We start from the raw sequence: 25,857 nt of genomic DNA, 5'->3' as shown, positions 1-25,857 counted from the left end.
AAATTCAAATGTGTTTGAATTTATTAGCCACACCCCAGACGTGATTACTGCCAGACCTGTTAAATCTAAACACCACTCAGATAGAACCTGTCTAGCAATGTGAAGCAGACTAGAAGTTCTCAAAATGCAGCACATGATGCCACATTGAATGGCTTTTGTTTGTCTGTAGATCTGTTGTTTATAACGGAAGTACTATGGTTTGAATCAGAGTAGATTTAGACTCTTAGAACTAGGTGCTAAGACGGGAACTGTTTACTCAAGGTCCACAAGACACTTACACCTTAATGGCAACTCACATACAGGCATGTGTTGTAATTACCACCTGAAAACACCTGAAGACAACATACTAAACTCCACACAGGCAGTAACAGGAGGTGTGCGACACCCCATAATAAAACATTAAACACCTCTGGGTTGTAAATAGTAGCTTATATGCAGTTTTCTGTTTTGGACAAATAGTTTTTCAAACCACTTTACCTGATTCCACTTCATCAGCTGGTCTTGGTCTTCAAAATAATGATCCTGTTGAACCAGATGTGACTCGTACTGGTTGTACATGGTTAAGAACTTCACCTGATACATCTGCTTAAAGACAAAGTTGTCCAAGTTGGGACAGCATGGAAACCACAATACACGTTTCCACTGTGTGATGGTCCATCCTAGATGCCTCCGAGCCCAGAGAAGTTACAATTACTGACTGTAGTCCATCTGTTTCTCTACATACTATTTTAGCCTGCTTACACCCTGTTCTTCAATGGTCAGGACCCCCACAGATCAGGTATTATTTGGGTGGTGGATCATTCTCAGCACTGCAGTGACACTGACATGGTGGTGGTGTGTTAGTGTGTGTTGTGCTAGTATGAGTGGATCAGACACAGCAGCGCTGCTGGAGTTTTTAAATACCGTGTCCACTCACGGTCCACTCTATTAGACACTCCTACCTAGTTGGTCCACCTTTGTAGATGTAAAGTCAGAGACGACCGCTCATCTATTGCTGCTGTTTGACTTGGTCATCTTCCAGACCTTCATCAGTGGTCACAGGACGCTGCCCACGGGGCACTGTTGGCTGGATATATTTTTGGTCGGTGGACTATTTTCAGTCCAGCAGTCACAGTGTGGTGTTTAAAACTCCATCAGCATTGCTGTGTCTTATCCATTCATACCAGCACAACACACGCTAACACACCACCACCATGTCAGTGTCAGTGCAGTGCTGAGAATGATCCACCACCCAAATAATACCTGCTCTGTAGTGGTTCTGTGGGAGTCCTGACCATTGAAGAACAGGGTGAAAGGGGGCTAACAAAGCATGCAGAGAAACAGATGGACTACATACAGCTGATAAAATGAACAATGTGTGTAGAAACAAGGAGGTGGTTTTAATGTTACTCCCAAGTCAGTATTTACTCTCAATGCCTAATACAGTATTACCAAACCTAGTTTCTCACAGAAAAGCACAATTAAATGGTTAATAACCATCATACAGCGAAAAATAATAATAACTCTGGGTATATGGTATAAAATGTATACGTTTAACCAGTTAGTTAGAGGTTGTAGTAGCATATGGAAACAGAGAGAGGCAGCACACGACACAGCGCCGGTGTGGCTGTTAACATTCTGAAGAGACGAAGACTTCTATTCCCTTTGCGTTGTACTTACGACTGAGATCGGCTGTGTGTTCTACCCAGAGTAGTTTAAACTAGTTCTATTAAGTAACTTAACCAGGTTATTAGTCCTCCGTGAAGCCCACGCCGAGAGGACAACTGAACTGACTAGCTGAGGAAACTAAACTCTCTATAGAAATCATGGTAAGTGAAGGTTCTGCTGCTGCACGTGCGGTACTGGTGCCGCTTTAAGACCGTTAGCTTGTTGGCTAGCTAGTTAGCTTTGTAGCTAATGTTTTTTTTTTTTTTTTAATATATATAACGTCACTTTATTTATCTGGATAATTTACCGTGCTAGTATAGAGATTACTGGAAAGCAAACTAGTGTATTGTTTTCTGAATTTGGCTTAAAAATATATAGTATAACTTTTTAGTCGGTCTTGGGACCGTTAGCATGTGGCTACCCACGTGTTCTCGAAAATAGCGCATCGTTTATCTTTGCACATAAATATGGCACATTAAAGTGCACATTTTTGCTTCTTTGGTGTAAAACAGTGCTTTTGTACGTGTTAATTTATACAAACCCAAACTTTTTTTATTCAAATAAACTATATTTGATCAAGGGTTTCGAACCTTATGAGACTGACTACTTGTAATAAGCACGAGTGTTAATATATATTACTTTATTTACATTTACTAGGATATACTTTTAGTATTCAGTCTGAGAATTGGATACGACTAAATTGAAATGAAAGGGAGAAATGTACATAATGGTTATGCTTAACAAAGCATAACATTTAAACCACCTCCTTGTTTCTTCACTTACCATATAGAAGCACTTTGTAGTTCTACAATTACTGACTGTAGTCTATCTGTTTCTCTACGTACTATTTTAGCCTGCTTTCACCCTGTTCTTCAATGGTCAGGACCCCCACAGAGCAGGTATTATTTAGGTGGTGGATCATTCTCAGCACTGCAGTGACACTGACATGGTGGTGGTGTGTTAGTGTGTGTTGTGCTGATATGAGGGAATAAGACACAGCAGCGCTGCTGGAGCTTTTAAATACCGTTTCCACTCTCAGACACACCGACCTAGTTGGTCCACTTTGTAGATGTAAAGTCAGAGACGAGCGCTCATCTGTTGCTGCTGTTTGACTTGGTCATCTTCTGCCCACGGGGCGCTGTTGGCTGGATATTTTTGGTTGGTGGACTGTTCTCAGTCCAGCAGTGACGGTGAGGTGTTTAAAAATTCCAGCAGCGCTGCTGTGTCTGATCCACTCAAACCAGCACAACACACACTAACACACCACCACCAACTACTCTGTGGTGGTCCTGTGGGGGTCCTGACCATTGAAGAACAGCATGAAAGGGGGCTAACAAAGCATGCAGAGAAACAGATTGACTACAGTCAGTAATTGTAGAGCTACAAAGTGCTTCTATATGATAAGTGGAGCTGATAAAATGGACAGTGAGTGTAGAAACAAGGAGGTGGTTTTAATGTTATGCCCGATTGGTATAAAATGATATATTGGCATAAATGCATAATAATTAGAGTTGACGAATGGTTACTTACGAGTTATTCATTTGTATTTATCTTTGCAAGACTGAAGCAGAAGTTAATCCCAAGGCATACCCTCTGGCTGATGCCACTTTGACCAAAACCATTTTGGATTTGGTGCAACAAGCAGCCAACTATAAACAGCTGAGAAAAGGAGCCAATGAGGGTAAGTGTACCACCTTATTAACATTACACTGCAAGCTAGTTTTCCTTATTTACACTTTTCTAGTTTTACTTTTTTACTGTAAAGTCTGTACTACATTTCATTGGGTACTCGTACTATCTGATGAACACCATGAATATTATATTGGCATGTAATGAGATACCATGTAACCAGCACCTGCATTATATCTATTCAATTTGAATATTTAATAGAGTGATCTAAAATAATTACCCAAATACATTAAATACATAAAATAAAGCAATGATTTAACTGTTCCTGTATCCTACAAGGTTCACTATGCCAAACAGTTTATGAAAATGGTTTCTTTAAAACATTCAACATTAGGGCTGCTCAGGTGGCGCAGCGGTAAAATACGCTAGCACACCAGAGCTGGGATTTCGAATACATCGTATCAAATCTCAGCTCTGGCATCCGGCTGGACAGGGCGGCCACATGAACAGTGATTGGCTGTTGTTCAGGGTGGGATGAACCAGACCAGGGTTCCTCATAACTGGTGCAATAACGACCTCTGCTGGCTGATTGATGAGGGTCTCCATGCACAAGGCTGATCACATATGAACTCGCCTTGTGCAGGTGAAAAGGGCAGCTGTAGTCTAGTGGTTAAGGCTACTTAATTACTGGACTAGTAATCAAAAGGCTGTCGGTTCAAGCCCCACCAGACTGCCACTGTTGGGCCCTTGAAGAAGGCCCTTTACCCTCAATTGCTTAGACTGTATACTGTCGCTTTGGATAAAAGCGTCTGCTGAATGCCGAAATTGTAAATGTAAGATGCAGTCGGTACTGCACACGTGTCGGAGGGGGCGTGTGTTTCAGGGTGGGATGAGCCGGACCAGGGTTCCTCATAACTGGTGCAATTACGACCTCTGCTGGCTGATTGCTGATGGTGAGGCTCTCCGTGCACAAGGCTGATTCGTATATGAACTCGCCTCGTGCAGGTGAAAAGGGCAGCTGTAGTCTAGTGGTTAAGGTACTGGACTAGTAATCAAAAGGCTGCCGGTTCAAGCCCCACCAGGCTGCTTCTGTTGTGCCCTTGAGGAAGGCCCTCATTTGCGTAGACTGTATACTGTCACAACTAAGTCACTTTGGGTCTGCTAAATGCCAAAAATGTAAGATGTAGTTGGTACTGCACACTAGTTTGAGGGGGCGTGTGTCCGTTGCGAAGCTCCTCAGTCAGCAATGGAGGGTTGTATCAGTAGAGGTGAAGCGTATCGCAATCAGGGTAATTGGTAACGACTAGATTAGGGGAGAAAACTGGGGGATAAAACAAACAGCACTGAAACAGAACAAATCCTTGCAGTGTAATAATTATAAAAAACTAAAAACATTACAATGACGACCTTTCCTCTTTCTGTCCAGCCACCAAAACCCTCAATCGCGGCATCTCGGAGTTCATAGTCATGGCGGCCGACGCGGAGCCCCTGGAGATCATCCTTCATTTGCCGCTCCTGTGCGAGGACAAGAATGTCCCATACGTATTCGTGCGCTCCAAGCAAGCCCTGGGTCGAGCCTGCGGAGTGTCCCGACCCGTGATCGCTACCTCGGTGACCATAAAGGAAGGCTCCCAGCTGAAGCCACAGATCCAGTCTGTGCAGATGGCCATTGAGAAACTGTTGGTCTGATGGACTCTCCGCATCTATCTTAGAGAAAAGTATAGGCTGACGTTTCAAAGTGCCACTGGGAAGTTTATTTCTCCTTTAATTTAGTGATTACATTTTAATTCATTGTCTTTATAGTGTTTGATATTATGGTGTATACAGTGGCTACCTGTGAATGTCTTAAAAGCTGACTTTGTTTCCCCCTTTTTTTTTTTTTTTTTTTTGTTAACCATGTTAATGGACATGAGATATCACAGCTGTGTATTTTTCATAGTTGTAATAAACCTAATGGTTACGTACATCATGTATTGAAGCCTGTCGGATATCTTCAGAGCACTACCAATGGGGTCAATACTATCAAAATACACCGATCAGCCATAACTTTAAAACCACCTTGTTGTTTCTACACACATTGTCCATTTTATCAGCTCCACTTACCATATAGAAGCACTTTGAAGTTCCACAATTACTGACTGTAGTCTATCTGTTTCTCTGCATGCTTTGTTAGCCCCCTTATATGCTGTTCTTCAATGGTCAGGACTCTCCCAGGACCACTACAGAGCAGGTATTATTTAGGTTGTGTGTGTTGTGCTGGTATGAGTGGATAAGAGTTTATAAACACCTTACTGTCACTGCTGGACTGAGAACAGTCCACCAACCAAAAAATATCCAGCCAACAGCACCCCGTGGGCAGCGTCCTGTGACCACTGGTGAAGGTCTAGAAGTTGACCAACTCAAACAGCAGCAATAGATGAGCGATCGTCTCTGACTTTACATCTACAAGGTGGACCAACTAGGTCGGAGTGTCTAATAGAGTGGACACGGTATTTAAAAACTGTGTCTGATCCACTCAAATCAGCACAACACACACTAACACACCACCACCCATGTCAGTGTCACTGCAGTGCTGAGAATCATCCACCACCTAAATAATACCTGCTCTGTAGTGGTCCTGACCATTGAGGAACATGGTGAAAGCAGGCTAAAACGGTATGCAGAGAAACAGATGGACTACAGTCAGTAATTGTATAAATACAAAGTGCTTCTATATGGTAAGTGGAGCTGATAAAATGGACAGTGAGTGTAGAAACAAGGAGGTGGTTTTAATGTTATGGCTGATCAATGTATTTACCAATACTTTATCTTAGTCAGGGTTGTGGAGGGTTAAGCTTCCCTGGAATCTTCGGGCACAACGCAGTAACACTTCAAATTGGACCCCACACCCTAGCCAATCATGACTATATGTAGATGATAAACCCACGGCACCGCTGGGGATATGAACCCTAGATCCCAGCGTTAGTAGGTTAGCCTTGTTCATCACTGTGCCACCCGAGCGCCTTGGGTATTACCGTCTTTCTTAATAATAAATAAGGGCAGTGGTAGTTTAGCAGTTAAGGTACTTGACTAGTAATCAGAAGATTGCTGGTTTAACTGTTGGTCCCCTGGGCAAGGCTCTTAACCCTCAATTGCTTTGAATAAGAGCGTCTGCTAAATGCTGAAAATGTAAATATAACATCTCATATATATAAGATGACTGTGGTAGAAACTGCCAGCAGTTATACAGGGAACTGTATGTAGAAAAACTACCGGCAGTTGCAATCACACTGGCTACTAGCTCATTAAATGAGTTGGTCTGGACATGCCCATGATGTGCAAGTACAGGTGTCTGAATAATTACGTGAAGCTACATTATGTTCAGTGAAAAAAACAAAGCCACAGTAGAGATGATGTCTGCTTTGGCACAATCTGGCAACCTTGCTACATTCGAAATTTGGGGTGATGCAAGGTGAAAAAAAAAACAGCGCTCGTGAACGCAGAGTAAGATGGCAACATTTTATTGGCAGCTCCCGGAATGTGAAAAAAATCACTGCTTTTTGAACACACCCACCATTTACTCAAGTCTTGAACAAATAATTCAAATTGTGCTACATTTTAGTGGCTTATACACGTATAAATATAAAACAGACTGGACGCGACTGTTAAATGACTTAACTGTTTCAAATTAGCTGTAAAATCAACATCCTAATCTAAGATGTTAGATGCCAAACACCACAGATAACTCACATCCACACGTACGATACAGACCTAATAAATAGCGCACGAGACGATTTCACGACCACGTCTAGAGGGGCTGGGGCTTTCACGGTAAACCCTGCATACCCGTTTGCACAGATCCAAGGAGAGACCATATATACAACTGGTACACGTGATCTGACTCCGTCCATTGTAATGAACTGAACCAGGTGGAGACTCATAACCCACTCGTCAGCGTGTCGACGCGACAGCAGCCTACCTGACCTTTACGGCTGGCTGCTGTCTACACACCAAGTGTGAGGTTAAATGCGCACGGTGGCCGGATGCAGTCAGTCTACAGGAAACTCGGCCTCCGAGGTGCCGTCTTGGCTCCCGGCGCCGTGATTGTCTTTCAGCAGCTGCAGGGAGACGCAGCTCAGCCAACTGCGGCTGGTGGGCATCTCGCCGACGATTTCCCAGCTGTCGGTCTCATCGCAGTACCGTTCAATTGTGTCGTGGTACCTGAGGAGAAAGCGGAATTCACATTTACATATACACCGATCAGCCATTACTGACTGTAGCCCATCTGTTTCTCTACATACCTTTTTAACCTCCTTTTACTCTGTTCTTCAATGGTCAGGACCCCCACAAGACCACACTGACATGGTGGTGGTGTGTTAGTGTGTGTTGTGCTGGTATGAGTGGATCAGACACAGCAGCGCTGCTGGAGTTTTGAAATACCGTGTCCACTCACTGTCCACTCTATTAGACACTCCTACCTAGTTGGTCCACTTTGTAGATGTAAAGTCAGAGACGATCGCTCATCTATTGCTGCTGTTTGAGTTGGCCATCTTCTAGACCTTCATCGGTGGTCACAGGACGCTGCCCACGGGGCGCTGTTGGCTGAATATTTTTGGTTGGTGGATTATTCTCAGTCCAGCAGTGACAGTGAGGTGTTTAAAAACTCCAGCAGCGTGGCTGTCTTATCCACTCATACCAGCACAACATACACTAACACACCACCACCATGTCAGTGTCACTGCAGTGCTGAGAATGATCCACCACCCAAATAATACCTACTCTGTAGTGGTCTTTTGGAGGTCCTGACCATTGAAGAACAGAGTAAAAGGAGGTATGTAGAGAAACAAATGGACTAGTCAGTAATTGTAGAACTACAAAGTGCTTCTATTTGGTAAGTGGAGCTGATAAAATGGACAGTGAGTGTAGACAAAGAAATGACACATCTTAAACTGCCTGACCTGTCCCAGCCCTCCTCTCCTCCTAACACGTAGATTTTCCCATCCACAACAGCTACTCCGGGCCGATAGCGTCGCTCCTTCATTGGTGCGCACATGGTCCACTTGTTGCTCTTTGGGTCATAGCATTCCACCTTATCCGTGTTCTCCGTAGAAGCGTGCCACCCGCCTGCACAGAGCACGGATTCATGTCTGTCATAATTCGAAGGAATGATACAACATACGGTTTAGTTACATTTTTAATGTATTCACCTATTACATAGATCTTCCCCTTTAGAGTGCAGGCTGCAGAGCCAGAGCGGGCGATCTGCATGGGTGCGACTTCAGTCCAAACGTGTGTTTTAGGGTTATACACTTGCGCTAGGTCAGTTCCATCTCCGTCTTCCAGAACAGCACCGCCTACAGTTCAGGGAAAGAGGTTTTGGGCTCTAACGCGACGTCAAAATAAATGACCAGTCCATAATAATGACATCATAATAGTGCATTACCTGTGACATAAAGCAGTCCATCCAGTGCCACCACAGCTGGACTGGTGACCGCCATTTTGACTGGCTCCATGAATTGCCAGGTGTTAGTGAGAGGATCGTAGCACTCGACCGAGTCCAGGCGGGAGCGGCCCTCCCAGCCTCCTACCGCGAACACGTAGCCGTCCAGCATCACCAGACCTGTTCGAGACCAATTACAATACCAACTGACTATTCATGACGGTCAAAGAAGTGCCTTCTTAAATAAGGAAACCCACGCAGACGGGGAGAACATGCAAACTCCACACAGAAAGGACCCAGATCTTCTTGCTGTGAGGCAACAGTGCTACTTCTGTGTGTGCTCCGGTGGTGCAGTGATAAATTGTACGCGCCTGCTATCACTTGGATCTAGGGTTTGAATCTCGGCTGTGCTATCGGTTGGTCAGGCATCTAGACAGACATGTCTGATGGGGGTGGCATTGGCTGAACAGCCTAGCCATTGAATGGTGCACTTGTCGGTGCGCTTTTGGTGCAGGTCCCATGTCCGGATACAATAAGGAGGGTTGCATCAGAAAGGGCATCCGGGTAAAACTGTGCCAAACCAGGTATGCACACCAAAATGATCCACTATTGCGACCCCTAAACCCCCTAAGCGGCCCTCCCAGCCTCCTACCGCGAACACGTAGCCGTCCAGCATCACCAGACCTGTTCGAGACCAATTACAATGCCAACTGACTATTCATGACGGTTAAAGAAGTGCTACCTCTGTGGGTGCTCCGGTGGTGCAGTGATAAATTGTACGAGCCTGCTATCACCTAGATCTGGGGTTTGAATCTCGGCTGTGCTATCGGGTGGTCAGGCATCTAGACAGACATGTCTGATGGGGGTGGCATTGGCCGAACAGCCTAGCCATTGAATGGTGCACTTGTCGGTGCGCTTTCCACTACGGTCCACTATTGCGACCCCTAAACCTCTGTGCAAGACAATGCTTTTGCATTTGAAACTCACCTAGTTCTGATCGAGCCACATTCATGGGCGCCATCTCAAACCAGGAGTCGAAGCAGGGGTCGTAGCGCCACATTTCTCTGCTGGCTGAGCCATCTGGGAACTCGCCACCAGCCAAATACAACATGGAACCTTGTCACACATGAAAGAGGAAGGTCAACCAACAGAACTTGTAATTAGTACTAGCAGTGTGTGTCAAACACTGACATTCTTTCCATAAAAAGCCAGATGTGGACCCCCTCTTCAGGGTTCTGACAGGTATTACCTCTGGCTTTGAGAACAGATAACCCAAAGGTAAATCCTTCAATGCCTTCAAACAGTGCAATCATTATTATTATTATTCCCAGTGTGTACACTGGCATTTTGCATACCAACACTCCTGTCAGTTATACCATCCTGCTGGTCCTTTGCTGACATTAGGGACTTCTGCTTCGCCTTTTTGGTCAGCAAAATGGCCTTTTAAATCTTGCCTTAATCTTCACTAGTCACTTCTTACAAGTGCTTTGATATCATTATATCTCCTTGCTTTGTAGGCATCAGTTAGCTTTATTTTCAAGTCCTCAGTTGACTGCTTAAAGGAGCCCGTGGTTGCCGATTGTTAGCTCAAGGTTTTAAAATTACTTCTTGGTTGGATATTCCGCTAGCACACCAGCACTAAGATTCTGAACACCCTGGTTCGAATCTCGGCTCTGCTACCGGTCGGATGGGTGCCATCTAGCGGGCGCAACTGGCAATGCCTGCAGCAGACAAAACTGGGAGGGAAAAGACCGGACTAAGTGGGTGGGGGCTTCAAATGCTCTGGAAGGACCCTGGTCAGCGGTCTGCCGGGAGATGCCTGTGCAGAGGCACGGGCGAAAAAGAAGGGGGGGCTGCGCATCTAAGGGGGCATGAGATGCAAATGATGACTTACCTGACACCACCAATCCATGCTTACTCACAGCAAAGGGTAGGCACGCCAGGCTTTTCCACTGGCTGGTCAGTGGGTCGAAGCTCTCCACACTTCTCAACACAACCTTATCATCTTCTCCTCCGACAGTCACAATGACCTCAGCTGTGCCTGTTTTAGACAACACACATCAACGATCAACTCTAATATTAAACAGCCACTCTATACTGACTGACTGAGGCTGTTGCGTGTGCCTACCCATGGTCCTGCGAGGCCGAGTTCTCGGGCTGTAGAGTTCCCCTCTGCGGTCCAGCAACAGCAGGAAGTCCTTGGCTTCGGAGATCAGTTCCTGACATTTCCGAGACTCCTTCACAACGTCCAGAGACTCGATCACATCATGGATGTAATAGGGGCTGATGAAGGGCAGCCGGATGTGCTCAAGAACCTTTAAATGACAAACATTTGATTACACATTCTGTCTTTACTACTTCTAAATGGCGTGATGCATGTGTCCCAATCACAGTCAATACAAATTCAGGGAATACCGTTTCCATAAAAGGGTGTACATGGTCTGCAACAATGCTTAGGTAGGTGGTACGTGTTAAAGTAACATCCACATGGACAGCAGGACCCAAAGTTTCCCAGCAGAACATTGCCCAAAGTGTCACACTGCGTCCGCTGGCTTGCCTTCTTCCCATAGTGCATCCTGGTGCCATGTGTTCCCCAGGTAAGCAACACACACACACACACACACACCCGGCCATCCACGTGATGTAAAAGAAAATGTGATTCATCAGACCAGGCCACCTTCTTCCATTGCTCCGTGGTCCAGTTCTGATGCTCAAGTGCCCATTATTGACGCTTTCGGCGATGGACACGGGTCAGCATGGGCACCCTGACTGGTATGCGGCTATGCAGCCCCATACGCAACAAACTGTGATGCGTTGTGTATTCTGACACGTTTCTATCAGAACCAGCATTAACTTCTTCAGCAATTTGAGCTACAGCAGCTCGTCTGTTGGATCGGACCACATGGGCCAGCCTTCGCTCCCTACGTGCATCAATGAGCCTTGGCTGCCCATCACCCTGTCGCCGGTTAACCACTGTTTCCTTCCTTGAACCACTTTTGATAAATACTGACCACTGCAGACTGGGAACACCCCATAAGAGCTGCAGTTTTGAAGATGCTGTTGAATATGAATTGAAATTAAACAAAACAAGGAATCTGACCAAACCTTCGCATACATACAAATATTTTACAGTCTACATTAGTCGTAATCCAATAAGGCAGTCAATCTAAGATCAGGGATTAAGAGTCTGATAAGCACACATGCACAGACAAGTGCAGTAAACTACCTATAAACCAGCCTGTCTGCAGTAGGTGACCTTGTTCAGACTTTCATCATCAAGATAAACAATGCCCTGCTAATCCCAAACACACACACATGCTCACGCACACACACAGGACAGATGACAAGTGCATAGTTGCTAATGGGTGCTATGATTCTGCAAACAAGAATTATTTACAGTCGCAGCACTGCACTAATGCCTGAGCTAACACTTCTGACCAACTGACTGACCAACTTGACAGGTTTTGAAGGTTCCCAAATCTCCAACTGATTCACAACTAGACCAGAGCTTTTCAACTTTAGAGTTGATGGGTTTACAGAAGTTTCTATAACAAAAATATTAATATGGGGTTTTAGGCAGATCATGCCAAGTTTACACAACACGACTGGATGTCTTGCAATCTGGAGTCTTTTAAGTCGTCGTGGATTTCACACTACGTGACTGATCGGTGATAGGGGGTCACACACGACATGATCTATCCCCGGGAGGAATCGCATACGAGTCTATCTGCTCTCCCAAACTTTGTCGTGAAAACACACGGGAGAAGTGATGACGTCAACAATGCACGTCAACAATAAGCGAGCGATCAAAGTTGTGATGCCAGTGTCAAGCAGGCAGGAAGAAATGTGGTGGCTTAGGTGGAGACTTGCATGGTAAGATGCAATAACATTAAATGGGTCTCGGGCCGCTCAGGTGGCGCAGCGGTAAAGTACGCTAGCTCACCAGAGTTGGGTTTCTAGATGCATCGTATCGAAACTCAGCTCTGCCTTTCCGACTGGGTTGGGCGGCAGTATGAACAACGTTTGGCTGTTGTTCAGGGGCTTAGAGGTAGAGTCGGAGCATAGGTCCTCATAACTGGTACGACTGCGGCCCCTGCTGGTTGACTGACGGCGCCTGCACAGGGCTGAGGAATAACGTTGAGTGGGGTGTGACCCTCCGTGCGCGGTGTCTCTCGGTGTATGAACTCGACTCGTGCAGGTGAAAAATGCAGGCTGTACTGACTGCGTGCCGGAGGGGGCGCAAGTCAGTTGAGTGGCGTCCTCAGTCAGCGGCAAAAGGGTCGAATCAGTATAGAGGACTCAATCAGGGTAATTGGACACGATTAGAATGGGGATAAAAGTTGGGGGGGAAAGTGGGAAAAAATAGATAATAAAAAAAAAAAAAAAACAACATTAAATGGGTCTGAGCTTATCTCATACTGACTAAAACACAGTGGAAGTGTGGTCAGATGAGCTTGTTTTTAGGGAACAAAAAACAGATGTGACTTGTCAACATCTTGTCATGGATGGATGAATGGGGGTGCATCAGTGGCCACGTCACATAGGAATGTGTGATGGTACCATTGACGTGGAGGCATCATTTGGGATTTTAAAGAGACATATGCTGACACTGAGGCATCTTTATGGCAAACAGCAAGACTTATTTAAATGTTTGCTCAGGGCATGCTTAACTTGGCCTTGGTGGGGCTTAAACCAACAATCTTCTGAGCACTAATCCAGTACGGTAACCATCCAGCTACCACAAAAATTCCACTTGCAAACAATTAGTATTATCAATTTCCAAATGATTAATGACGTATAATTAAAAGAGAAGGTCATGTGACCCAGTGGTAAATGCCTTTGTTATTTACATTTAACAAACATAGGTAAGTTCGTCGAATTGTGAATGAACAAATTCAGATAGTGTCCCAACTTTTCTGGAAAGGGAGTTTGTAGATGACCGCTTAAATAATCACTCTTATATCTGTAACTTTAAAGAACTAAAATTGCAGATGAGGTGAAATTACATATGTGTTTACTTATTGAAACCAGCTCACCTTTTCAAAGCTCTGTCTGCGTGAAGAACACTTCTCCAGCCACAGCATGGCTGCCTCGAACACAGTCTCCTCTTTTGGCACATTGAGGTGGTCGCTGGAGATAATCTCGGTGAGTTTATCGGCACACAGAGAGAGAAACTCCTCCTGTGGGATCCAGACCGAAAAATCAACAATAAACACACATTGTCCATTTTATCAGCTCCACTTACCATATAGGAGCACTTTGTAGTTCTACAATTACTGACTGTCCATCTGTTTCTCTACATACTTTTATTAGCCTGCTTTCACCCTGTTCTTCAATGGTCAGGACCCCCACAGGACCACTACAGAGCAGGTATTATTTAGGTGATGGATCATTCTCAGCACTGCAGTGACACTGACATGGTGGTGGTGTGTTAGTGTGTGTTGTGCTGGTATGAGTGGATCAGACACAGCAGCGCTGCTGGAGTGACACCTCACTGTCACTGCTGGACTGAGAATAGTCCACCTACCAAATATATCCAGCCAACAGCGCCCCGTGGACAGCATCCTCTGACCACTGATAAAAGTCTAGAAGATGACCAACTCAAACAGCAGCAATAGATGAGCGATCGTCTCTGACTTTACATCTACAAGGTGGACCAACTAGGTAGGAGTGTGTAATAGAGTGGACGGTAAGTGGACACGGTATTTAAAAACTCCAGCAGCGCTGCTGGGTCTGATCCACTCATACCAGCACAGCACACACTAACACACCACCACCGTGTCATTGTCACTGCAGTGCTGAGAATGATCCACCACCTAAATAATACCTGCTCTGTGGTGGTCCTGTGGGGGTCCTGACCATTGAAGAACAGGGTGAAAGCAGGCTGAAAAAAGTATGTAGAGAAATATATATATACAACAGTGCTTCTATATGGTAAGTGGAGCTGATAAAATGGACAGTGTGTGTAGAAACAAGGAGGTGGTTTTAATGTTATGGCTGATCAGACTCAAAAATGCAAAAAATAATAGAATTCTGGAAGCAGTTTAAACCAAAGTTTGAACACCCTACAAAGATGACATTTTCCCCCAGAATTCCCCTCTTTTATCTCCCAATCTAGTCATTTCCAATTCCTAATTGTGACTCCGCTGCCGCTTGCACAACCCCCTCCGACATGTCCCACATCTATGGCCACTTCTTATCACCTACCAGTGTTGGGCTCCGACACAGAACCGTATTGTGTTTGAAGAGTCACGTAAAGTGTCACTTAAGCAGGAGCGCGGACTAGTCCTGGAGATCATGGACCCTCATCTGACCTTCCCTCCCTTAAACCAGCCGATTGCGTTCATGTGGATACCCGAACCTGTGAGTTCGAACACTCTGCAGCGGTGTGAACCTGAGCGCCAGGTCAGTACTTATAAGCACCCGATTTTGCCGATATCGAGCGATCCCAAGGATGTTCATTAGAGTTATTAGAGGCCACTGGTGCTTCGTGCACCAGCATAGTCATGCTAGAACAGGAAAAGGCCTACCCAAAACTGCTGCCTTAAATATTTAGAAGCACATAATGTAATGTAAATAATTTGTGAACTGTTCGAAATGGGGGCGGCTCGGTGACTCGGTGGGTAGTAGGGCTGTCGCGGTAACCACAATTTAGAAATACCGCGCTATAAACCAGCCAACCGCAAGGCATGCCAAGCAACCGTCACACCGTGATGTTCACGTTTTTTCGTTCGTTTTTTTTTTGCAGGGTACATCTTGTTTAACGCTTACATTCGGGCGTAATAACTGTTATATAAATTCATAATGGAAATGAGCTAAGAGCGTCATTTTCCCGCCACCTGTTTGCATCCGTTGCTGCTGAGTGTCGGGCTTTGTGTTTTAAGATGGAAACAATGGCAACAGTAATTATAAGCAAGTTTATTAATGATCAAATTGAATTCACACTCAATAAAATACTTGTAATTTAGACTATATTCAAACAGCCTTGGCGTACTAAAACACTTAATGACAGTTAATATGGCATTGCAGCCGGCAAATATTCTCTTGCTGGCTTGCTGGAATGATTTAAATGTATTTTTTCGTTAAATAAAAATGTATTGAAATGAATAATAACTTAAAATGTAGTATATATTGTTATGTTAATAGTGGCTAATTTCAGTGCATTTTTAATGCGCGACAACCGGGCTAGATTTCCTCTGCCCTCTAAAGTCTCATGCAAGTACATGTGTATTTGTGCAACGAGCACACCATCAGAGAGAGTTTTTAGTGCCGCGAGTTTTAGTTAGACTTTATTCTAAACGAAAGGTTTCGTCGTTGTTGTTTTTTTTTTTTTACCATATTTTGATTAGATGGGCACTTAAAATATTTAGCCTAAACAGTTTGCTTTTTTTGTTTGTTTCAAAGTGTATATCTATAAGCCGTGCATTCTTATTGCGCATCCCTGCTCTGTTCTGTATTTAACAATAAACACGCATTTGATTTGTCCTAAAGCTGTCTCATCTTTGTCATTTAAAAAGCAATAATATACAGAATTATAGCCTAACAATAAAGCTTGTTTATATAGCTCTAAAATCCAGATAAATTAAGTAATTTTCAAAAACAAAAAACATGGCGGTAATATCGCATACCGCGGTGTTGAGCCACGCTAAATCGCCAACGGGGAAATTCTTTCACCGCGACAGCCCTAGTGGGTAGTAGCACTGTCGTCTCACAGAAAGAAGGTCCTGGGATAGATCCCCAGGTGGGGCGGTCCGGGTTCTTTCTGTGCGAAGTTCGCATGTTCCCCCCATGTCTGTGTGGGTTTCCTCTGGGAGCTCCGCTTTCCTTCCACAGGTTAATTGGAAACACTGAATTGCCCTATAGGTGAATGGGTGTGTGTATGTGTGTCTGCAATGCGATGGACTGGCGCCCCGTCCAGGGTGTTCCTGTGTGCCTTGCACTCATTGAAAAGCTGGGATAGGCTCCAGCCCCCGACCCTAATTGGATAAGCAGTTAAGAAAGTAAGTGAGTGTTCGAAATGGGCATGGTTGAAATACCTGTACCCATCAATTAAAAGGGGTGTCCACATACTTTTGGTAACGATAAAGCTTTTATAAATCTTCCTTAAATACGAACTGTTCAGAAAAGCCTGGTCATCCCACCTGTCTGCACACAGTGCTGAAGTGCTGCTGGATGTACTCCATGCTGCGCCGCTCCAGCTCCTTACACGAGTGAGCCTCGGCAAAACAGTGGATGCCTACGCAGTTGATCTCGTCCATCTGCCGCTCCATGAACCTGCAGCAGGCCTCGCGCACCGCCATGACATCCAGCAGGTTGGCAGCAGCCAGCAGGGCCTGCACGTTGGCTTTGGAGATGACCACCTCGGCGGTGTAGGCGTAGCTCACCAGCATGCCGATCATCTGCGGCTCCACGCCGTTTATGGCCACTCGCTCCTGTCGCGACTCCATCAAGTCGGTGGAAAACATAGCCTATAAGAAAAGATGTGAAAAGCACAACCATGTTGAAGAGGTACAATTTCCAAGTCTATGTCTGTGTATGATGTACTAAAATGACCAGAAGTCATAGAGAGCTATGTAAAGAGCCAGGAAGGAACATTGTTTAGCTTTATGCAAATAAGGCGTGTGAAGTACCTCAGAAATACCAAGTGGTGGTTCGGAAGCCATGAATCACTGACTGGTTGTTCCACAGGCAAGTACTCTCTACTGGTGATTGAGGAGAGTGAACTGACACACACCCCCTCCGACACGTGAGCACTACCCGACTGCATCTTTTCACCTGCATGAGGCGAGTTCATATGCGAATCAGCCTTGTGCATGGACAGCCACACCCTGATCAGCATTATTCCTCGACGCCATCAATCAGCCAGCAGATTTCGCAATGGCACCAGGCTCCCTACCTGGATGAACAACAGCCGAACGTTGTTCATATAGCTGCCCAGCCCAGCCCAGCCGGATGGCAGGGCTGAGATTCGATGCGATGTATTCGAAATACCAGTTCTGGTGTGCTAGCGTATTTTACTGCTGAGCCACCTGAGCGGCATAAACAGAGGGGATACTTAACACTGGTAAGTCAAAGTGCACATTTATCACATTTTAACTGCACCTTCATTCATTCTTCACTTATTAATAACTGCATTGTAATTTCTTTTGGGATCAATAAAGTATCTGTGTGTCTGTCAGTCTATGTATCTATGTATGTATGTATCTATCTATATATACTATGTATCAAAATTAGGCATTAGAGCAATTGAGGAACCCCATCCAGTCTCCAGATTACTGAAGAAGTTAATGCTGGTACTGATAGAAAGGTGTCAGAATACACAGTGCATCACAGTTTGTTGTGTATGGGGCAGCAAAAGGGGGACCAACACAATATTAGGAAGGTGGTCAGAGAAAATCACAATGTTCTTAACTGCTGCCGTTGTCATCCCTTCTACCTCACCGCTAGAAGCAAGTTTACAAGCTTCTGCAATGTCACAACATTTATTTCTGTCCAGAGTTGCATTAATTTTCCCCCAAGATCTTGTATTGATGATGGGAGATTTGGACCACTGCGAAGTCTACAAGTCTTCTCCAGCACATCCCAAAGATTCTCAATGGGGTTCAGGTCTGGACTCGTGGTGACCAATCCATGTGTGAAAATGATGTCTCGTGCTCCCTGAACCACTCTTTCACAATTTGAGCCCGATGAATCCTGGCATTGTCATCTTGGAATATGCCCGTGCCATCAGGGAAGAAAGAATCCATTGATGGAATAACCTGGTCGTTCAGCAGCAACCCCAGATCATAGCACTGCACTTCTTACCCTGATGCGCCCATCACTCTGGAACAGGGTAAATCTGGACTCATCAGACCACATGACCTTCTTCCATTGCTCCAGAGTCCAATCTTTATTCTCCCTAGCAAATTGAGGCCGTTTTTTCCGGTTAGCCTCACTGACAAGTGGTTTTCTTAAGGCTACACAGCTGTTTAGTCCCAATCCCTTGAGTTCCCTTCACATTGTGCATGTGGAAATGCTCTTACTTTCACTATTAAACATCCCTGAGTTCTACTGGAGTTTTTCTATCATTTAATTTCACCAAACGATTAAGTGATCGCCAATCACGATCATTCAAGATTTTTTTCCGACCACATTCCTTCCTCGGAAATGATGTTTCCCCCCCACTGTCCTTCCACTTTTTAATAATGCGTTGGACAGTTAACCTGATTTTAGTAGTTTCAGCAATCTCCTTAGATGTTTTCTCTGCTTGATGCATGCCAATAATTTGACCCTACTGAAACAGATTAACATCTTTTCCACGACCACAGGATTGTTTAACAAATGAGAAGCTACTTACTGCATCAGTTAGGGTTAAATAACCCATGCAGTAATTATCCAATGGAAGGCTCTTACCTATTTGCTTAGTTAAATCCAGGTGGTGACCTTTTTTTTTGGCCAGGCAGTGTACTTTAAGTTGGGCTCAACAATCCAGTCAATGCAATCTTAGTTGTGATACTCACATGAAACCCCTGTGGGTTCTTTCTTTTCTTTTTTCTTCTTTATAGATCACCACCACACCAGGGGAAAATGTACAGCTCATTTTTCATTTATTTCTGGAATCACTGGGTAACAGTAACACACCCAGGAACCACCCCCTTTCAGAGCCTTGCACCCAAAACTCAACATAGCCAACGGAAAATGGAAATCAACCCTAATCGATCAAGAAAAAAAACACTGATATTTACCTGGAAGTAGGAACTGAATGAAGCGAGCACAATACGATGGCAAGGAAACTCCTGTCCCCCACAGCACAGTGTGACATCACAGAAGGCATTGTTAAGTCTCAGACTGTTCAGGCCTTCCAGCACCTTGTTGGAATGACGGGGCTCAATGAACACATAGTCTTCGCCGTCCAGCGTCCCGAATGTGGGGCTGGGGTCTTCCGAGCATGGCGAGGGGGGCAGTGTGACTGGAGCTGGGGAGCTTGTCAGCATGTTTACAGCCATGATTTCCATTCTGAGGTTATTTCAGGCTGTTAGAAAAAAAGCTAATGATTAGAATAGAATGTCTTTATTCGTCATATATACATGAACACATGTACAGTACAACAAAATTCTTGTTTTACGTATCCCAGCTCATTTAGAAGCTGAGGTCAGAGCGCAAGAACTGCCATCGTACAGCTCCTCTGGAGACGAGAGGGGTTAAGGGCCTTGCCTTGCCTTTTATATATATATATATATACAGTGTATCACGAAAGTGAGTACACCCCTCACATTTCTGCAAATATTTCATTATATCTTTTCATGGGACAACACTATAGACATGAAACTTGGATATAACTTAGAGTAGTCAGTGTACAACTTGTATAGCAGTGTAGATTTACTGTCTTCTGAAAATAACTCAACACACAGCCATTAATGTCTAAATGGCTGGCAACATAAGTGAGTACACCCCACAGTGAACATGTCCAAATTGTGCCTAAAGTGTCAATATTTTGTGTGACCACCATTATTATCACTGCCTTAACCCTCCTGGGCATGGAATTCACCAGAGCTGCACAGGTTGCTACTGGAATCCTCTTCCACTCCTCCGTGATGACATCACGGAGCTGGTGGATGTTAGACACCTTAAACTCCTCCACCTTCCACTTGAGGATGTGCCACAGGTGCTCAATTGGGTTTAGTCCATCACCTTTACCTTCAGCTTCCTCAGCAAGGCAGTTGTCATCTTGGAGGTTGTGTTTGGGGTCGTTATCCTGTTGGAAAACTGCCATGAGGCCCAGTTTTCGAAGGGAGGGGATCATGCTCTGTTTCAGAATGTCACAGTACATGTTGGAATTCATGTTTCCCTCAATGAACTGCAGCTCCCCAGTGCCAGCAACACTCATGCAGCCCAAGACCATGATGCTACCACCACCATGCTTGACTGTAGGCAAGATACAGTTGTCTTGGTACTTCTCACCAGGGCGCCGCCACACATGCTGGACACCATCTGAGCCAAACAAGTTTATCTTGGTCTCGTCAGACCACAGGGCATTCCAGTAATCCATGTTCTTGGACTGCTTGTCTTCAGCAAACTGTTTGCTGGCTTTCTTGTGCGTCAGCTTCCTTCTGGGATGACGACCATGCAGACCGAGTCGATGCAGTGTGCGGCGTATGGTCTGAGCACTGACAGGCTGACCTCCCACGTCTTCAACCTCTGCAGCAATGCTGGCAGCACTCATGTGTCTATTTTTTAAAGCCAACCTCTGGATATGACGCCGAACACGTGGACTCAACTTCTTTGGTCGACCCTGGCGAAGCCTGTTCCGAGTGGAACCTGTCCTGGAAAACCGCTGTATGACCTTGGCCACCATGCTGTAGCTCAGTTTCAGGGTGTTAGCAATCTTCTTATAGCCCAGGCCATCTTTGTGGAGAGCAACAATTCTATTTCTCACATCCTCAGAGAGTTCTTTGCCATGAGGTGCCATGTTGAATATCCAGTGGCCAGTATGAGAGAATTGTACCCAAAACACCAAATTTAACAGCCCTGCTCCCCATTTACACCTGGGACCTTGACACATGACACCAGGGAGGGACAACGACACATTTGGGCACAATTTGGACATGTTCACTGTGGGGTGTACTCACTTATGTTGCCAGCTATTTAGACATTAATGGCTGTGTGTTGAGTTATTTTCAGAAGACAGTAAATCTACACTGCTATACAAGCTGTACACTGACTACTCTAAGTTATATCCAAGTTTCATGTCTATAGTGTTGTCCCATGAAAAGATATAATGAAATATTTGCAGAAATGTGAGGGGTGTACTCACTTTCGTGATACACTGTATATATACACAGGGGTTGGACAAAATAACTGAAACACCTGTCATTTTAGTGTGGGAGGTTTCATGGCTAAATTGGACCAGTCTGGTGGCCAATCTTCATTAATTGCACATTGCACCAGTAAGAGCAGAGTGTGAAGGTTCAATTAGCAGGGTAAGAGCACAGTTTTGCTCAAAATATTGCAATGCACACAACATTATGGGTGACATACCAGAGTTCAAAAGAGGACAAATTGTTGGTGCACGTCTTGCTGGCGCATCTGTGACCAAGACAGCAAGTCTTTGTGATGTATCAAGAGCCACGGTATCCAGGGTAATGTCAGCATACCACCAAGAAGGACAAACCACATCCAACAGGATTAACTGTGGACGCAAGAGGAAGCTGTCTGAAAGGGATGTTCGGGTGCTAACCCGGATTGTATCCAAAAAACATAAAACCACGGCTGCCCAAATCACGGCAGAATTAAATGTGCACCTCAACTCTCCTGTTTCCACCAGAACTGTCCGTCGGGAGCTCCACACGGCCGGGCTGCTATAGCCAAACCTTTGGTCACTCGTGCCAATGCCAAACGTCGGTTTCAATGGTGCAAGGAGCGCAAATCTTGGGCTGTGGACAATGTGAAACATGTATTGATCTCTGATGAGTCCACCTTTACTGTTTTCCCCACATCCGGGAGAGTTACGGTGTGGAGAAGCCCCAAAGAAGCGTACCACCCAGACTGTTGCATGCCCAGAGTGAAGCATGGGGGTGGATCAGTGATGGTTTGGGCTGCCATATCATGGCATTCCCTTGGCCCAATACTTGTGCTAGATGGGCGCGTCACTGCCAAGGACTACCGAACCATTCTGGAGGACCATGTGCATCCAATGGCGGTGCCGTGTATCAGGATGACAATGCACCAATACACACAGCAAGACTGGTGAAAGATTGGTTTGATGAACATGAAAGTGAAGTTGAACATCTCCCATGGCCTGCACAGTCACCAGATCTAAATATTATTGAGCCACTTTGGGGTGTTTTGGAGAAGCGAGTCAGGAAACGTTTTCCTCCACCAGCATCACGTAGTGACCTGGCCACTATCCTGCAAGAAGAATGGCTTAAAATCCCTCTGACCACTGTGCAGGACTTGTATATGTCATTTCCAAGACGAATTGACGCTGTATTGGCCGCAAAAGGAGGCCCTACACCATACTAATAAATTATTGTGGTCTAAAACCAGGTGTTTCAGTTATTTTGTCCAACCCCTGTATATATATATATATATATATATATATATATATATATATATAGCACGTCCAATTGCCCGATTGCATCATGATTCCTCTCCACTAATGCTGATCCCCACTCTGACTGAGAACGAAGCTTACCCACGCCCCCTCCGACATATGGACAGCAGCCGTATGCATTTTGTCACCTACACTTTGAGGAGTGCAATGCAGATCAGCACTGTGTACGGAGAAACACACCCTGACAGCACTCTTTTCCCGTCCCTGAGCAGGCGCCATCAATCAGCCAGCAGAGGTTGTAATTGCATTAGTTATGAGAGAGTCCCTATCCGGCTTTATTATACCACCCCTATCTGCACAACAGGCCAATCGCTCTGGTGTTCCAGCATGTGTTTTTACCTCTGCGCCACCTGAGCGGCCAAGATTCAAACTCTTAACCATTGAATCGATAGCCCAAAACTCTACCCACCCCTTGGTTGGTGGACTATTCTCAGTCCAGCAGTGACAGTGAGGTGTTGTGTTTAAAAACTCCATCAGCACTGGTGTGTCTGATCCACTCATACCAGCACAACACACACTAACACACCACCACCATGTCAGTGTCACTGCAGTGCTGAGAATCATCCACCACCTAAATAATGCCTGCTCTGAGCGGTCCTGGGAGAGTCCTGACCATTGAAGAACAGCATGAACGAGGGCTAACAAAGCAGTCAGTAATTGTAGAACTACAAAGTGCTTCTATATGGTAAGTGGAGCTGATAACATGGACAGTGTGTGTAGAAACAAGGAGGTGCTTTTAATGTTATGGCTGATCGATTACATAATAGTATAATCTATACTATTTATTAAGGTAGTATGTACTATATAACAGCACAAATAAATACTCGCGTACTATTTAGTATGGCAGTACGTACTTCTGACAGTAAATGGGTGGGCACCCGTATACCCGTATGTATACGTTTTCTTAAATAATTGGTTTATGAGGACAAAAAAGTTAAACTATTAATCTTTGTGCTTTTTATAACTACTTATAAAACGCGAAAATTAATGCGAACTGACAGAATAAACAGTGCTTTTTGGAGTAATTAAATTACTAGAGTGTTTTCAGCTCTAAATAAGGGGGAGGTAGTGTCAACTAAACAGCTTCCATGTAAAGTCTAACCATATTTATTTACTTAATAATCATAAATAATTACTAAAGCTAAAGCATATGCATAAAAGCGAAAGTAGTACCTTATCTTACCTGAAAAACATGATTTATTTAGCACAACAAAAGTAAACCTTTATTTGGCGACCTCAGACTGTTAGTGAGTCGTGACGCCATTTTCTTCTTCGCCGACAGCAAGAGGCACATCAGTGTAAACACTGAGGACTGTTTATCACCACCTACAGACTACTGCTGGTAAATTCGGTTCATTTTATGGACTCGGTTTAACAGACGTCTCAAGTTGCAAAAACTCATTTCAGGGAGGCACCCAGGACCCGGACCTCGACCCTGACCCCCCAAGCCCAAAAAATAAATAAATAAATAAGCTAAAAAACCTCTCGCACACACCAAAGGATATGGGTGATAACAGAACTTTTAGGAGCTGCTAACTGAGCTACTAAGCTAACTGTTCGCGTCACAAACACATTAATGTGTACTACATAGTGCACTAGATAGTGTGAAAGATAATAGATTTATGTTCCCTACATAGTGCACTAAATTGTATATTAGAAAAGAATTTATGTTCCTTAATTAATGCACTAGATAGTGTACTAGATAATAGACTTATGTTCCTTACATAATGCTTTAGGTAGCGTATTCGTTAACGGATTTATGTTCCCTACATAGTGCACTAGATAGTATTTTAGATATGAATTTATGTTCCCTACGTAGTGCAGTAGATAGTAAATTAGACAATTGGTTTATGTTCCCTACACAGTGCACTAGATTGTATATCAGATCACGGATTTATGTTCCCTACATAGTGCACTAGGTAGAGTATTAGATAACGCATTCATGTTCACTACATAGTGCACTAGAAAGTATAACTAGATGGTGATTTGTGTTCAGTTCATAGTGCACTAGATAGTGTATTACATAATTAATTATGTTCCCTACATAGTGCACTAAATTGTATATCAGATAACGGATTTATGTTCCCTACATAGTGCACTAGACAGTATATTAGACCATTGATTTATGTTCCCTACATAGTGCACTAGACAGTATATTAGACCATTGATTTATGTTCCCTACATAGTGCACTAGACAGTATATTAGACAATTGATTTATGTTCCCTACATAGTGCACTAGACAGTATATTAGACAATTGATTTATGTTCCCTACATAGTGCACTGGACAGTATATTAGACAATTGATTTATGTTCCCTACATAGTGCACTAGACAGTATATTAGACCATTGATTTATGTTCCCTACATAGTGCACTAGACAGTATATTAGACAATTGATTTATGTTCCCTACATAGTGCACTAGACAGTATATTAGACAATTGATTTATGTTCCCTACACGGTGCGCTAGATTGTATATCAGATAGGGCTGTCGAAGTTAACGCGATAATAACGCATTAACGCAATCTCAATTTAACGCGATTAAAAAAAATAGTGCCGTTAAAGCAAATTCTAGTTCATGTTGAGACTTGACTGGTAGAAAAAACGTTTTAATGTCGGACTTGCCACCGTTGTTTATTTGCGGTTTGTTAAAATAATATAACCAAGCGTTGTAGTGATGCACTTGCATAATAAATAAATAAATACACGGTATATTCACAAGTTGTCGGGAGCAAAACACTTTATTACTTCTTCTGTTATTGTACCGAATACCGGAAAGCTGAGTCAAGCACGCTAGTCCATAAACTATGGAAGCCCCAAAGGGTCAAAACACACTCACTTCGTGTAGAAACGTCCATACTACAGTATATACAGTATATGTATGTATTTGCATATGTGTACTTGAGTATGTGTGTATGTATTTGCATATGTGAATATGTATGTATATGGGTATTTACATGTGTGAATATGTATGTATATGGGTATATATGTGCATGTATTGTATATATGTGGCTATATTGGCCTAATTGTGCAATATTGTCACATGTCACTTTACTATTTAATAATCTGA

At 44.2% G+C, this 25,857-nt stretch overlaps 2 protein-coding genes across 2 annotated transcripts; one reads left to right on the top strand and one right to left on the bottom strand.

Annotated features, from left to right (window-relative positions):
- Nucleotides 1-1,631: 1,631 nt before the first annotated feature.
- Nucleotides 1,632-5,247, top strand: LOC134336107 (NHP2-like protein 1). Its single transcript, XM_063018793.1, has 3 exons — nucleotides 1,632-1,808; nucleotides 3,208-3,328; nucleotides 4,703-5,247. The coding sequence occupies exons 1-3, from the start codon at nucleotides 1,806-1,808 to the stop codon at nucleotides 4,963-4,965; spliced, it is 387 nt and encodes a 128-aa protein (XP_062874863.1). The 5' UTR covers nucleotides 1,632-1,805; the 3' UTR covers nucleotides 4,966-5,247.
- A 1,513-nt stretch (nucleotides 5,248-6,760) lies between these two features.
- Nucleotides 6,761-24,057, bottom strand: si:ch211-256e16.3 (kelch-like protein 20). The gene is made up of 11 exons (XM_063018609.1): nucleotides 23,971-24,057; nucleotides 19,420-19,706; nucleotides 16,837-17,163; nucleotides 13,732-13,875; nucleotides 10,824-11,010; nucleotides 10,590-10,736; nucleotides 9,683-9,811; nucleotides 8,699-8,875; nucleotides 8,463-8,609; nucleotides 8,214-8,379; nucleotides 6,761-7,476 (listed from the first exon to the last, which is right to left on the bottom strand). Exons 2-11 carry the CDS (start codon nucleotides 19,687-19,689, stop codon nucleotides 7,305-7,307), a joined length of 1,866 nt encoding a protein of 621 aa, XP_062874679.1. The 5' UTR covers nucleotides 19,690-19,706; nucleotides 23,971-24,057; the 3' UTR covers nucleotides 6,761-7,304.
- Nucleotides 24,058-25,857: the final 1,800 nt, after the last annotated feature.

The sequence above is a fragment of the Trichomycterus rosablanca genome, chromosome 22, assembly GCF_030014385.1.
Source record: "Trichomycterus rosablanca isolate fTriRos1 chromosome 22, fTriRos1.hap1, whole genome shotgun sequence".
In the NCBI taxonomy this organism is placed as follows: Eukaryota; Metazoa; Chordata; class Actinopteri; order Siluriformes; family Trichomycteridae; genus Trichomycterus; species Trichomycterus rosablanca.
The sequence above is the reverse complement of the archived record's forward strand: the minus strand, read 5'-3'. Positions and strand labels throughout refer to the sequence as shown.